General features: G+C 32.0%; 2 protein-coding genes across 2 annotated transcripts; both read right to left on the bottom strand.

Annotated features, from left to right (window-relative positions):
* Positions 1–868: 868 nt before the first annotated feature.
* Positions 869–4,796, bottom strand: LOC146951182 (uncharacterized). Its single transcript, XM_085747150.1, has 6 exons — positions 3,940–4,796; positions 2,173–2,225; positions 1,720–1,807; positions 1,529–1,627; positions 1,234–1,358; positions 869–1,103 (listed from the first exon to the last, which is right to left on the bottom strand). The coding sequence occupies exons 1-6, from the start codon at positions 4,402–4,404 to the stop codon at positions 1,067–1,069; spliced, it is 867 nt and encodes a 288-aa protein (XP_085603276.1). The 5' UTR covers positions 4,405–4,796; the 3' UTR covers positions 869–1,066.
* A 2,300-nt stretch (positions 4,797–7,096) lies between these two features.
* Positions 7,097–12,466, bottom strand: LOC146951183 (beta-galactosidase 1-like). The gene is made up of 18 exons (XM_085747151.1): positions 12,189–12,466; positions 11,967–12,062; positions 11,735–11,847; positions 11,573–11,639; positions 11,364–11,456; positions 11,124–11,267; positions 10,935–11,023; positions 10,715–10,820; positions 10,536–10,623; positions 10,321–10,439; positions 10,063–10,227; positions 9,633–9,811; positions 9,426–9,535; positions 9,071–9,180; positions 8,796–8,906; positions 8,392–8,708; positions 7,967–8,303; positions 7,097–7,675 (listed from the first exon to the last, which is right to left on the bottom strand). Exons 1-18 carry the CDS (start codon positions 12,345–12,347, stop codon positions 7,565–7,567), a joined length of 2,514 nt encoding a protein of 837 aa, XP_085603277.1. The 5' UTR covers positions 12,348–12,466; the 3' UTR covers positions 7,097–7,564.
* Between the last annotated feature and the right edge of the window lie 2,640 nt (positions 12,467–15,106).

The following is a 15,106-nucleotide window of genomic DNA, read 5'->3' on the forward strand; positions in this document are numbered from 1 at the left end:
GAGTTTGATTGGATAACAAAAGTCACTTGACACATTTGAGTTCAGAGTTGATTTTTAAAATTGTTTAAGAAAGATAACTTAATACTGTGAAAAGTATAATCATATGTAAAGTTGAGGAATGCATCACTATTCGACATTTTGTCATAATAAAATAAAATCAACGTTCAAGTTTTACTCGTTAGTTTGTGAGATTAGTTCATTGAATTGGTACTCACTCCGTTTGACAAATTATGATTCGCAGTCGCTCCAACCCATTTTGAGTATGTTCTAAATCACATCATTTTATAAACAATAACATGCTGAATTCATTTTAATGAATTTTGAGAATCTACCACGGAAGATGGGGCTAGACCCTTGAGGAAAGGAAATGGGGTGGGGACCGTCTGGTGACTGGGAATGTCAACGGTATTTTATGGTTATGTTTTGAGAGTTTTGGAGGATGTTGGAGGGAAGGATTTTAAAAGACGGGCTATATACACATTTTTGATTTTAACAACACTTAATTCATTTTAAAAACATTTTATAGCAACTTTAATTTAAAAAATAAAAGTAAGTTTTGTCCTCAATCCTTTCATCCAAACAAAGAAAACTAATCCCCCCACTGTTCCACCGTCTAGATCTAGAATATTATTATTAAAATCAAACTGAAATGGTGTGATCAGCTAAATTAGGAATTCATTGGGACTTCAGTTATTAAATTAAGCGATGATATATGTTTTTTCAATTGAAAAATTCTTGTCAATTCATTTCTCCCTTGGCTATAAACCCAGGTTCATCGTGAAATTTGCATCAACAGGTCTATTTGTTGCAGGCAACCAAGTAATTATTGAGCTAAATCCCAAGTAAACACCTATGTGCTCCTCAAAACTTCATGGTATAAGTATGTCACATTATAGATTTCAATTTAAACGACTTCCATTTATAAATTCCTCCTAATATAATCATCTATATTCCATAAACAACCAAAAATGGCACATGGAAAGAACCAAAAAGAACATTCCTGTGACAGTACACTATAGATATTAGATGTACACACTAAACTAACAGTTAGTAGTACTCTTATAAATTAGCTTGAGCAAACTCTTGATTTCCCATTTTTTAGCCTGTACAAATACAGAAAAAGTGGTTATTGGTGAATTACAAATCAACCCTTCCCCTCCAAAACCAAAATAGGGAAGATGTGGCTTCCATACATTTACAAGCTTTATAAAAAACAAAGGGTATAAAACTAACCAAAATGAATCCTTCTTCTCTTGTGCTAATAATTCTTCAAAAGAAATGTCGGTAAATTCATCATCTCTGTTGTCTACCTGTTCACACAGTTTTTCCTTCTCCGCGCACACTCCAAGTTCAAGCATCTTCATCAAGAGGTTCAAGTATATCATAACAAATGTTTAGTTGATAAGATGTTTTTCATAAACAAAAACCAAACCAAACAACCTAGCTACAAGAATCGTAATGAATATCTAAAGCTGTATAATTGAAATAATTGTACACACTTTTGCAACAAAATTGAAGAATATGATACCTTTTTGTATGCTGGTGAAAGTTTAAGCTGGTATTGAAGTGAGTTATAAACAAAAGCATCCTCCTCTAATCTTTTTTGTTCTAATTCTAGCTTGTATATCTGAAATTTAACAAAATGAACTTCATCAGAGGTTTCTGCAAGTTTGATAATATAAAGGTTTTCTAGGGACAGATTGCTATCCAACAACAAACCTGTTGATGAAGTCGGTCGAAAGAAGATCTGTCTGCCTTGCATAGTAAAGCCTTTGTTATTACAAACTTTCGTTGAATCACGTCAGCCCTGTAACAATAAGACAATGTAAAAGCAAACAGAACTTTAATCAACATAAATTTTTTGGAAACCTGAGAAGAATAATACTAAATCTATTCCTTACATAAAATGACAGAATCTCAATTTGCAAATAACCTTCAAGTTGGTTGATTTTTTAAATATATCAATTCTACTAGAAAACGATGTTATATTAGTCAGATGCTTTGTTTGATTAACAATGAAAGTCAAAACTTCAGAACCTCCAATATGAACAAACAGATAGCAACTATCATAGTTGCAAACTAGAAATAAGTCTTCAATGGTTTCCTAAATAAATTTCCATGGGTAAAAAGGCGAAATATGAAGTAACTACATTAGAATAAACTTGGACATACTTGTGTTGAAGCTCATTCCTAGCATCAATCAAACTATTAGCAAACCGGACAACCTGCGTAATAGAGGATAAGAATATTAAAATTTGCATTGAAATAAATTTTACACTAAAATCTCAGTTTGAAAAGGAAAGGACCACGTAGCATTACCAAGCTACTTAAAATGAAAACCAACTCCAAATGAGAGAGAGCATATTTTTCTGTGAACATAGAGTTGAGGGTACTTAGCGTTCTTAGCAAATCTACAAGTTAATTTCCCAAGGCTTGTAGATATTGATTTAAATGGATGAACGAGTTGTAACTATATATGATTTTGTTAGACATTATAGTGCCGTTTGATCCATGTAACAATCCACACTAGTGGTAAATGGCTTTTACTGTTGTAGCATATAAGGAATTACAATCTTGTCAACCATGTAACTTCATGAATTCATGTTATCAGTCCATTTAAACTTTGAACTATGTCTTTACTCTTTCTATTTCAACTTATTTGTAGCTTAAGATTTTTTCATTAGAATTAAGAAAAACAATACATAACTTCATGAGTGAAAGAATTTCAGTAAACTGTCTTTTATAACTATTAAAATATTAACCATAGCCATAACTGCATACTGCAATATAGTGGATTAGAAGTGATGCAAATAATATTTATTTTGGGAAAAAATAGGGAGAAAAGCTTACTACTGCATTAAAGCAATACAATGATTATGATTTTTTTTATATCTATAAAACAACAATTAATTTAAAATTGAGGCAGTAGCATGCTTCGTAACATCGAAGAAAACCATCCAGATGCATTCAGAAGGCGAGTAAGTTGCCCCACCGCCTGCCCTGAACATCGCCTTGAGTTACGTGACTAATTCAATAGAAATACTAATTTTAGAACTACTGAAATATAAATCCATGAATTCCTCTATCTATTGACACATAAATACCACTCCCTGATGTCAAATGGAAACAACCATTTCCATTCATTGTGATTGCTCACATGTTTTATTATAGACTACAAGACAACATGTTTATTCAGGTGAAAGCAATAACTTAACTTTTACTTTTCACTCACCCTAAAGTGGGTACATTTTTCCCCTCAAAAAGAACAAATCCCTATCCCATCCTCTTCTGTCAAAACTGATCCAATCTAATTACAAATTTGCAATCTCTGTGAACTAACACCTTTTGTTATTTTGAAGAAATGCTCAATATAAGTCCTAGCTTCAATAAATTATCAAACTAACAAAAGAACAAGTACCTAAAATATATTACTTAAAATGTGTCCCTAGCATTTCTCTTACCTAAAATATGCATAGCTTGCATATACAAAGAGGAAGTACACAAAGCTAAGAAATACCATTACTTGCCACTTGGTATATGTTTGGTTTCACTTTTGGAGGAACCAAAATTGATTTTGACATGTTTGGTTCATTGATTTTGGTCCAGAATTTTGATTCTACTTGAAGCTTGAAATTGTAGCTTTTGATTCTTTGATTGATTTTTAAACACAAACTTATTGTACAACTCACTTTTACATGAATGTATCCAAATCACTTTACCTTTAACTCAATTTTACATAATCAATCACATAAAATCAATTTTTCTCACCGCATAACCAAACATACACTTATTTCCTTTATTAGGAACACTAACCAAACTATAGTACAAGAAAACATTTTGTATCACATAATTCAAATTCAACAGTAACAAGCAATTATAGTAGCCATTGATAAATGCACAATGAAAATTTGTTATAGAAAAATATGAAACTTGAAATACCTGTGGCAGAGTCAATTTCTTGGATTCATTACTTTTAACAAGCTCATCATATTGCAGTTTGATTTTTCTCTGCAAAACGCTACTTGAAGAAGTAAACGGATACATGCAATCAGATTCAAGCTTCACACCCGTTTTCACACACTCTTCACTTTCCGAATTCATTTCTTTCTTCTTCTTTGCTTTCTTCTTCTTCCTCTTTTTCTTCTCCGATGGAACTTCCAAAACTGAATCCGGGTCATCGAACAAGGTATCCCATTTCGTGGAATCAGAGGGGAGAACTTCGAAAAGAATCGATTTTGATAAATGGGTCGGGCTAATTGGGTCGGTTTGTGAAGGTGAATTATCAGAAAGTTTGGTTTTTTGGTCGTGTTTGTGAGGTTTGGAGAAGCGTTTGTAGAGAGAGAAAGAGAGAAAGGTGAGAGAGAGGAGAGAGAGTGATGCAAAGAGGAAAATGGGGTAGTGCATTTTAGAGTTGTTGTGAAGATGAAAGAGATGGAAGAGAGGATTTGAAGAAGGTGGTGAAAGAAATGGAAATGGAAATGGAAATGGAAATTCAAAGTAAAGTGAGGAAACTCACATAACACAAAAAGAAAAGAAAAGAAAAAAGATTTTTTGAGAGGAAATAGATATTCTATACTCCAAGTTAGGCGGTTCTTAAGGTTCTGTTTTCCCTCTCTCTCTCCTTTGATTTTGTATTTATGTGTGGAAATATTCTCTCTCTCCCCTTTGATTTTTGTATCTATGTGTGGAAATATTTTCTTAGTATGTGAATCATGATCATGATTAAATTCAAATTATGATACGGTTGATAGATAATCAATCTTATAAGTATGTGATTATGAGTTCGATATGGGTGTGTATAGTTAGAGAAGTCAATTCTTTAAATAGATTTTTGTAAAGGGTTAGTATCTGGGTTTTTGGTCGAAGAGTGATTTGGGCAATCATCATAATATTAGACTTGAATTCTTAAGTTGGTATGGAAAAGTTGAGGTAAGCATACTTTCGGTCATATAGCTACTTATAAATAAAATTTCTTAGGTACGTAGTCATAAGTTCGATCTCAATGCATATGGTTGTGAGAAGTCATCTCTTGAGTGAATTTTCGTGTTTTGAAAGATTATTATTTGACTTTCGGACAAACAATAGTTTAGGCAACAAAAAAAATACCAATATAATACCCTCTTTTGAATGAAACAAGACTTGAATTCTCCGAGTTATTATAAAAAAGTTAAGGTAAGTAAACTTTGGATTATAGAGTTATTTATTACTTCTAAAAATAAAGTCCTCAAATCACATTGAGATTTAAGTTTTTTTTTTCTTTCAATATGAGTTAAATTTTTGTCAATTGAACTAAGTTGGTTTGAATTCTCTAATATTGCATTTAAATTTTGTAGATAAAAAAAAGTGATTAAAAGAACTCATTAAAAATAATGGACAAGATTTTCAGGGTAAAATTAGCTATCAACTGACTCAATCAGTATGTTTTTTGAGAGGAATAGAAGGAAGAATTCTCATTTAAAAATATCTTTGTTTGTACTACACATTTAGCATGGTGTCACTTTCAACTTTATTTTGGAGTGCATGTATGTATATACTCCTTACTCCATGATAAAAATAAAATACGCGTGAACTATTTACGTGTAATAGTTATGTTTAAGGTTGAAAAGTACTATAACTATCATCCATCAAATGTGTCAAATCAAGTTTCCTATAGTTTCTTTGGAACACATGGTCCATGGACCATGGTGGCGTAGTTGTAGATGGCAACTCAATTTGAGTTAAAGCGACGTCGTATTGACTTGTTAATTAACAATAATTAATAACAAGAGTTTCATTAGATAATTTAGTAATAAGAGTTGGGCAAAGTTAGTTAGTGAGTAAATGGTATATTATGCACATGTATGTAGTCAAAACCATTTTCCCTTCTTAGAAGATAAATGGATTCTTTCGTGACATAGTTGGTGACTTAAACGTGGATGTTTTGTATTTGTAAAATAACAGAATCACCCAATAAAAAAGCAACCAATTTATATTCCATTCTCCTTTTTTGCCACATATAGCTCATGTTGTGCCATCCAATAAGCAAGCCAGGATAACCAAATGCTCTAGTATTATGTTGATTTATATTAAAAAAAAATTGTGCTTAATGTATGTTGATTTATATTTGGGGTAATAGTCACTTTGGTCTCTGAAATTGTAATGAGTAGTCAAAATAGTCCTTCAATGTCTCAAAACTTTAAAGTAGTCCCTGATTGTGCATTTTGTTAGTCAAAATAGTCCTTAATGTTAAAATATTTCATTAATATTGTCAGATTAGTCCTCCAATATACTTACTTATTGTCATATTAGTCTTTATAAGTACATGTTTATTGTCATTTTAGTCCCTATATGAAAAGATTTATTGTGAACATTGAGAGGTTATTTTAGTGTTAAGGACTATTTTGACTAACAGAATGCACAATCAGGGACTATTTTGAAATTTTGATACAATGAAGGACTAAAATGACTAATAATTACATATTCAGGGACTAAAGTGACTATTACCCCATTTATATTTATATAACAATTAAAGTGTTTTTTTTAGAGGAAATGACAAGTACAACCTGAAATTCACATGAAATTCATACATTTGTGAAGATGAGGATTCAAACACTAGTGAAGACGACCAACCTAATAATATCAACATTATCAATTATGTTGATTTATATTAATTTTTTGTGCTTAATGTATGTTGATTTATATTTATATAACAATTAAAGTGCTTTTTTTTTCAGAGGAAGTGACAAGTACAACCTGAAATTCACATGAAATTCATACATTTGTGAAGATGAGGATTCAAACACTAGTGAAGACGACCAACCTAATAATATCAACATTATCAATTGAGCTATGATTTTTATCTTTTTTAAATGTAAACAGATTAACCTAAATAAAATTTTAACTACAAAACAATTGTTTCTCTATATGATGCATATTTATCTACTCACTAATTTTTTACACTCATTGCATGACAAATTCTTACTACTACAAAATAAATCAAGGTTTGGTAAGTATTTAATTTGAAGAAAAAAAATTTGGTATTCAAAACATCATTTAGATCTAGTTAATCTTATTAGGTAAATATAATAGTAGAAAGTAAAAAGCATGAAGCATGCAATAAAAGAAACAAGAACAACAATTTAATATGATTGATCCTGTTTTATCCTGTAAAGTTTCTTACAAGAATAAAACAACTAAGTTGCTATCCATGCAGCTTACAATGATAAAATAATGATACAAGAAGCAAGTGGCTTCCACATTAAATTAAAATAATCAATAGCACATGGACTTAATAAATATACCCTCATTGTGCTTCTAAGCAAATCATCTTCACCTTTCACCTTGTATAATAAGCAGAACACAAGTATATACACACTTCCACAATCATATCAGGAATCTCCACCGGCTTTTAACCAGATAGTGTGTTGTGTTTTCTGCAACTTCACCTTGGTAAAAGCCAAATTAATGCTCATGGTGATCTATAAGTAGTTTAGAATTTGGTTGAGGCGAAAATTCGGTATTCGATTTTGGGAAAAAATATCAATATGGAAAGTTGTTTCCATTTGTTTTCTTGAGGTTGAAATGATCAGGTACAAATGGCCTCGACCGAGACTTTCTTCAAGACATTTGGACATGGATCTCCTCCAAAATTTTCAGGTGACACGGTTACCTTGCATGAGTTCTGTCCAACACAATTCTGAAACAACAAAATCACTTTTGGTTAATGAAACAAGTATAAGTGACAATCAAATACAAATGGTTGAAAATTTGACTTTTCGACTTGAACCTAAAAGATTTTATTTTAGAGCCTTTAGTACTGCAAAGAGTTAAATATTGATACACTGTTGATGCAACATTTTTAATGATCTGACAATTATGATCGGCTGACAGTGGAAAAAAGTTTTTATACTGACAATGTATATGCATTGAATCTTAACTTAAAAAGATATCATGTTTTATCAGAAACTATGTCTAGCTATAGCAATACCTTTTCAAAGGTATTGTAAGACTTGTGAGCATGACAGCTTCCTTCATGAAAGTTTCCACAAGATCCTACTGGAGTACCAAAGCTAGCGAATTTGATCGATGATATTTTCTGTCCAGGGCCACAAGATAAATGTGCTTTTGGTCTCACAGGTTTGTTAGTTTTGCCAGAAGTTTGCATCTGATAACTTATAAGATTTGGCTGCCACTCATAAATATCTGCACATACACTATCTATATCCCTTCTAACTAAAAAGATTCCATTAGGGTCACCGCCCAATTCTTCAAACACAACCAATAAATTTCCAGTTGGTATCAGCCATGAATGAGGAACATGGTACCTGAAATTACCATTTAGTGATTAGTTTATCAATATTTATCATCGGCATTAGGCAAAACTATGAGGAAAACTTTATGTTTCTCACTCACCATCTTTGAGAAGCCTCGCCACAGTTACTTCTACATTTATTCTCATTATAAGTTCCTGCGTAGTCACAGTTATCACAGGTCCCGGACGCTTTATAAGCAGGCCAGTAACGGCCAAGATTCTGTCCATTTAACCACACTTGTCCTTTTCCCATACTTCCCATGTCTAAAGCAAACGGTGCAATTCCGTCTGGGGCATCAAAGGTAGTTTTGTACCAAGTCAATGGCTGCATACGAGAAACTAAACTCCCCTGAACCCACTCGACCGAGGAACTTCCACCGAGAGAATGAAGACTCAAGGCTTCACCATGGAGACCAACCTAAATAAAACAGTAATTTTAATGAATTTTTGAGCAAAATCAGGAAATATAGAGAGAAGAAAGCGCGATGGGTGTTCAGGGCAGAACCTTGTAAGACCATTTCTGCCAAGACAGGTCCCTTCTACCTTCATCGAGACCATTTAATGTAATCGGGCCAAGAACACCAGCATTCCATGTTTCAAAATGAGGGCCAACATTCTGTGTTACAGTAACAAGCAGCAAGTAAGTAATATAGAATTGTCAAGAAAGATCATACTACAATACAGTTCATGATTCAGATAAATCGGCTTAGTATTGTAACGCAGGGGTTCTTAAAACTATATATTTTCAATGTCTGTGTGTGAGAGAGAGAGAGAACGAACCGGGAGTCCAACTGCAACACTTAGAAGAGATATTTTGTTGACACCAGGTATGAGCTTCACATTTTGGCTAAAAGTTAGCTTGGGGAATTCTAAGCTTCCATATATAGTTCCTGATCAAAAGGAGAGTAACGATGTTAGCGGATAATTATTAGCTTTTGAAGTAAAATAGTTTATTCGGACTATTTTTTTTTATTTGAATAAGAAAGGTCAAGCAAGCGTGGCGACTAATTTTGATAACTTAATGAAGCCTAGATATATTCATTCCAAGTATTGTTACTATGTATCATATCCTCAAGAGCATACATCAAATTTTAATCTAACATGAAATTTCATAAACCAGTATAATGCTCCTCACCTGACAGCTGACTATTGACGAAAACATGCAAAGCATGCCCTGCAGATAACACTGTAAGAACAGGATCCTTTCCACTTCTCAGAAATCCTTCATTGGGATCAATCACAACACTAGCAAAAGAAGGGGGCAAGTTAGCGATAAGACATGGAGAAGCCAAAATGAATGATGAGTCATCATTTCATAACTGCAGTGTTGTTTATTACTCACTCTGTGGAGTACCACAAGTAATCGGTTAAATCTCTTGTTGTGTTTAACTGCTCTAGTAGACCGGTCATGGTGAATGAACTATCATCAGTAGAGGCTGTTTGTTCAGTGAACACTTGCCAAGATAGTCCACCGTGAATAGGAACACGAGTCATCTTCATCTGGGCACTCTGAGAACCAACCTGTAAAGAGATTTTGGAATTTTAATTTTGGATCTCCGAGAGGAATATCTTTCTGTTCATTGCAGATGGAAATTCAGTCCAACAAGATCATGTAAATAAAAATAAGACACTAGAAAAATTTCATTATTTTCCTTCGGTGTGACGTCCACTTTGCTAAATAAGACTATAACTGAATATAAAATGTTATTGAATCTACTCAATCACATATCTTTGGTCAAGCTCTACAGAAATGAAAATGTTTTTTTCCTCACCCTTGCAGTGTTATAAACGGTGTTCTTGCAGTCAGGAAGAATGCTTATAGACCAAGGAGGCAAGTTGTAATGCATATTTCCAAAAGCTACTGTTGCATAAGCTTTTGGATTATAGTTTCCAAGAAATGCAGCACAAGCTCCCGACTTCGATTTAAACACATGAGCCTGCACAGTAATGATTAAAGATAGAAATTCAGTCTTGTTACAAAGCATTTTAGATAGGTTTGATAATTTTCCCGTAACTAAAACAAGTCCCACCTCTTGATAGTTTCCGATCCGTGTAATGGTAGGATCTCCAGAAATTAAAGCCGGTTCAGAGAGTTTTATTGCTCTGTGTAAATCCTTCAGATGACCCCATTTTGGTTGCCGTAGCAATCCTGTACACAGGAAACAAAATTAAAACCCTACTTAAGTGTATAAAATATGTATAGTTCTTATTGGTTATAACAAGTATTAGAATCCTTTGTGTTTACCATATTCATCAAGAGGTGCATCATAGTCATAGCTTGTAGCAATGAAAGGACCACCAGCAGTTCTACCAAAATTTGTTCCTCCATGATACTGAAATGAACAAAATAATGGGCCAAGTTCAATACTAAAAAATGGTTACCCTACACAACAGCACATTAAATTCAATAAACAATGAAGTTACCATGTAATAATTGATAAATGATCCTCCTTTCTGTATAAATCTTGCAACTGAAAATGCCATGTCTTCGGCAGGTCGGTGAGGTACCGGACCTCCAAACTCCGTAAACCTGCAAACATAAAAGAGGAACAAAAGCAATGTATAGTCAATCTTATATTATATCTAGCTTGCATTTATCTCATTCTTATGGAAACCTAAGAAATAAGAAGCAAGGCATCAATACCAGCCAGTCCAAGCTTCTGTCCACATCTTTGGTTTGTAATCCTTATTTGGAGAGAAATAATCACAATAGAAGCCATTGCAGGTGTTAATCTGTACAACGTTTTACGTCGAAATTAGAGGCTAAAATCATTGAAGGCATTCATGAATAAAAATATTTTCTTAAAAAATGATACAATTCAGCTGAACTTACAACAGGATCAGGAGCATCATCTTGCTTGCACATGATCCACGGAACTCCGGTACCAAGTCCTACAGCCATATCTGCTGCCCATTTAGTGTAGGATTTACCTGGAGCACCAATTTCATACTCCATAGGTCCATATTCATTTTCAATCTACATAAAATCACAAGTTCTAGTCAATAAATAAAACATAAGATAATTTAAAGCAAAATTAGATTAAGTAGAAAGCTAGCAGCATGTTTAGTCTACCTGAGACATAATTATTGGACCACCCTGAGATTCAAATAGCCTGTCTGCTTTCATCATATCAACAATCTTCTCAGTAAATTTTTGCATTTGAAACTTCATTATGGCAATATATAAAAACAAAAACTAATTAGAAGGTACTAATCAATGAAAAGGGAAATAATGAGAATCTTTAACAGTGCTTAAGGTATAATAATAACTGAAAATATTACCTTAAATGGATCATTGTCAGTTCTAAAACTGATACCAGGAATGTACTTCAACCAAACAGGAAAACCCCTAAAAATCAATTAAGCAAATCTATTAACACATTTCTAGTTTGACAAGTGTCAAATATTTTTGCCAAAAAGATAGGAAAGGAACAATTTCCCTACCCAAAATTCCACTCAGCACAAACATAAGGACCAATCCTTAGATGAACATAAAGACCAGCTTGCTGCACCAACTTTATGAACTTCACCAAATCATAGTTCCCCTCAAAATAATACTACACCAAAAAAAAAATGATTATTTTTCACTCATAAATCATAACTATGCACTGTTTGAGCAGAACTACTACCAAAACTAAAAGACATTGTTTTAATTATCATTAGTTATTATTATTACTTTGCCAGGTGAAGGTTCATGTCCATTCCAAAAAACATAAGTCTGAATCACATCCAAACCTCCTTCCTTAGCTTTCTGTATAAGATCTGGCCACATCTGAAAATATGAACAAAAAAACCAACTTAGTTTTACAAATCACATAAATATTTGAGAAAAACAATAAAATACAACAACCCTGAAGCTCATTCTACAGTAACAAGTAAAAATATTATATAATAATACCTCAGGAGTGCTTCTTGGATAATGAATGGATCCAGAAATGAGGATCCTTCTTTGTCCATTAATGGTGATAGCTTTAGAGTCATAAGACACAGAAGCTATAACAGAACCAATAAGAGAACATGCTAGCAGAAGAACCAATGATGATGGAACCTTCCACATTATGAACTTGAAGTTGAATAATGAAAAGTGAACCTTATCTTTCAACTTAGTAAAGCAAAACCAGTGACCTGAAGAAGAAGGAAGTAACAGAGAAATGTGTGTTGATTCTACTTTTTGTTAATATTATTGCTGTTTTGTTTCTTTTTGTAGAATAAAGAGAATAAGAAAAAGATAAAGAACAGCTATGTGTGTTGAGTGAGGCAATGTTTTATTTTTTCTCTTTTTGTTTTTGGTTGTTATGTTTGGGGGAAGGTGGTTAAATTAAATTAAATTAAATTAAATTAAAGTGTTACTATTTTTTTGGTGACAATAATAAGTGTTACTGTTAAAATGACTTTAATTTGAAGATTTTTTAGTAGGAAAACTGGGAGTGGTTTGCAGCTGCTTTTATAGACTGATGAATGAATAAGCAGCTGGGGGAGTGAGCAGTGGACTGTGGGACCATGAGAAGACAATGTGGGACCCACACATCACCTGTTTGTCCTTAACTATTCTACTCATCACCCGTGATGCCGACCTCAATGTAATCCAACCCAAAGAATTTCTATTTTTGCACTTTTTAGTTTTTAGTGTGTTTGGTTATAGAATGAATGAAATTAATTTTGAATAAGGGGGTAATAATCACTTTGATCCCTGAAAATGTAATGAGTAGTCAAAATAGTCCTTCAATGTATCAAAATTTTAAAGTAGTCCCTGATTGTGCATTTTGTTAGTCAAAATAGTCCTCAACATTAAAATAGTTCATTAATATTGTCAGATTAGTCATCCAGTATACTTACTTATTGTCATATTAGTCCTTATAAGTACATGCTTATTGTCATTTTAGTCCCTATATGAAAAGAGTTATTGTGAACATTGAGAGATTATTTTAGTATCAAGACTATTTTGACTAACATAATGCACAACCAAGGACTATTTTGAAATTTTGATACATTGAAGGACTAAAATGACTAATCATTACATATTCAGGGACTAAAGTTACTATTATCTCGTTTTTAAAATTGATTTTAGTTAAAAAAAAATGTGAGTTGAATATATGATTCTTTGGTCTCATATATATAAGTAATTTGTTTAAAATTTTATTAAATAGTTAACGTGTTTAGTTTATAATATATATGAGACTGAGGAGTATATTATAAATATGAGACTTTGATTCAAATCAAATTGGTATTGGAAATAACAGAATATGAGATATTGAGTAAGAGCACACTTTAAGATCTCAAATCAACATCATCAGATCAATCTAAATTAGTTCAGTTTTATTGTGAAGTGACTTTTATGTAAATGTGTTCAAATATAAATAATTTTACCTTAAATTCAATTTTAGTCTGAATCATTTAATTCAAAATCAAATGTTATCACCGTAGAATCAAACACTCACAAAATCAATCATACAATTCTAATTAAAATCATTTTTTCCCTCCAAAATAGTTTTTATTTTTTATTTTGCTATTAACATAATTGATCAACACATATTTAGATAAACACACGAAAATCGGAAAATATGATCACTCAAATTCAAAACTATTCTTGAATCAATGGTATAAATGTTACCTCTTGAAATGCATAAATTTTGTTGTGGAAACACTTTTGATCACGAACAAATAAATTATGTTTTTACTAAGTCCACACGAACACACCTTCTCTAGTGACTCGTGTTAGTGAAGTCAATTAGTGCTTCAAGGAGACTAGGGTTTCTTTTCAGGGTTTATGAAAAGTGGTATGATATTCAGCACATGTGAATTCTATTTATATACTCACCTATGTGCACCTCTTTGATATTTTCAAATATTATATATATATATATATATATATATATAAATTATTTCAAAATATATTTTTTATTTAAATTGGATTTAAATAAAATCAAATATATGGTTTTGAATTTGTTTCAAAAGGTGTATTTCGGATTCAAATAAAATCATATATATGATTTTGAAATTGTTTCGAAAAGGATATATTTTGTGTTTAAATAAAATCAAATATATGGTTAGAAATTGTTTCAAAAAGAGATGTCTTTTCGATAAATAGAATCAAATATATGATTTTAAAATTGTTTCAAAAGATCTTTAAAAAAAATTAATTGCTTCAATATATTTTTTTTTTGACAGATAATTGCTTCAATATATATATATATATATATATATATATATATATATATATATATATATATATATTAATTGAACTAACTTAAATTGCAATGTTGAGATTGCTAGGATGAACATTTTCTTTAACTCCCTTAAAAAAAATAGTTATTCGGATTCAAACTTGGGATTTCATCTTTGTGTGAGAGTTTTCATATAGTATTATTCAGTCCATTGATACAGAATTTTTTTCGCACCATGCCACTTGTTACTGACCATCATTGGATTCACTAGAAAACCGCGAATTAGTTCGTGCAAACTGCTTCGCGGTACTTAAATGTATTGGTTCCTGTAAATTCTTGAAGAAATTCACATAAGCAAGTGAACCAAGAGGAACCGCAAAATAGATTATAAAGTTATGATGGTTGAGTGCTCAAATGAAATGATTAGAGAGAAAGTTGAGATAATTTCCACTGTAGAACAGATGATAAGAGTCTTGCCAAAGGTAATATTGGATGTGTTAGAAAGGCTGGTAGAAGAGAGGAAGAATATCACAATAGATAGATAAAGACAAAGGAAAATTGTATGTCAAATTTGAGTTTAAGGTTAAGTAGTTGGAAGTCTTGGCTTAAACTCATACAAAAAAAAGAGTAAACATCAATCTAATAATTAATT

Source organism: Medicago sativa, chromosome 2 (assembly GCF_051527215.1).
Source record: "Medicago sativa cultivar Bolivia chromosome 2, Bolivia_mono, whole genome shotgun sequence".
Lineage (NCBI taxonomy): Eukaryota > Viridiplantae > Streptophyta > Magnoliopsida > Fabales > Fabaceae > Medicago > Medicago sativa.

Coding starts and splice junctions, on each gene's coding strand:
- LOC146951182 (XM_085747150.1), bottom strand. CDS start 4,404: ATGCACTACCCCATTTTCCTCTTTGCATCACTCTCTCTCCTCTCTCTC. Junction 1,628..1,719: donor TCGACCGACTTCATCAACAG/GTTTGTTGTTGG, acceptor GTTAAATTTCAG/ATATACAAGCTAGAATTAGA. Junction 1,104..1,233: donor GAGAAGAAGGATTCATTTTG/GTTAGTTTTATA, acceptor GTATTTGTACAG/GCTAAAAAATGGGAAATCAA.
- LOC146951183 (XM_085747151.1), bottom strand. CDS start 12,347: ATGTGGAAGGTTCCATCATCATTGGTTCTTCTGCTAGCATGTTCTCTT. Junction 9,812..10,062: donor CCGTTTATAACACTGCAAGG/GTGAGGAAAAAA, acceptor ATCTCTTTACAG/GTTGGTTCTCAGAGTGCCCA. Junction 8,907..9,070: donor GTGTTGCAGTTGGACTCCCG/GTTCGTTCTCTC, acceptor ACTGTAACACAG/AATGTTGGCCCTCATTTTGA.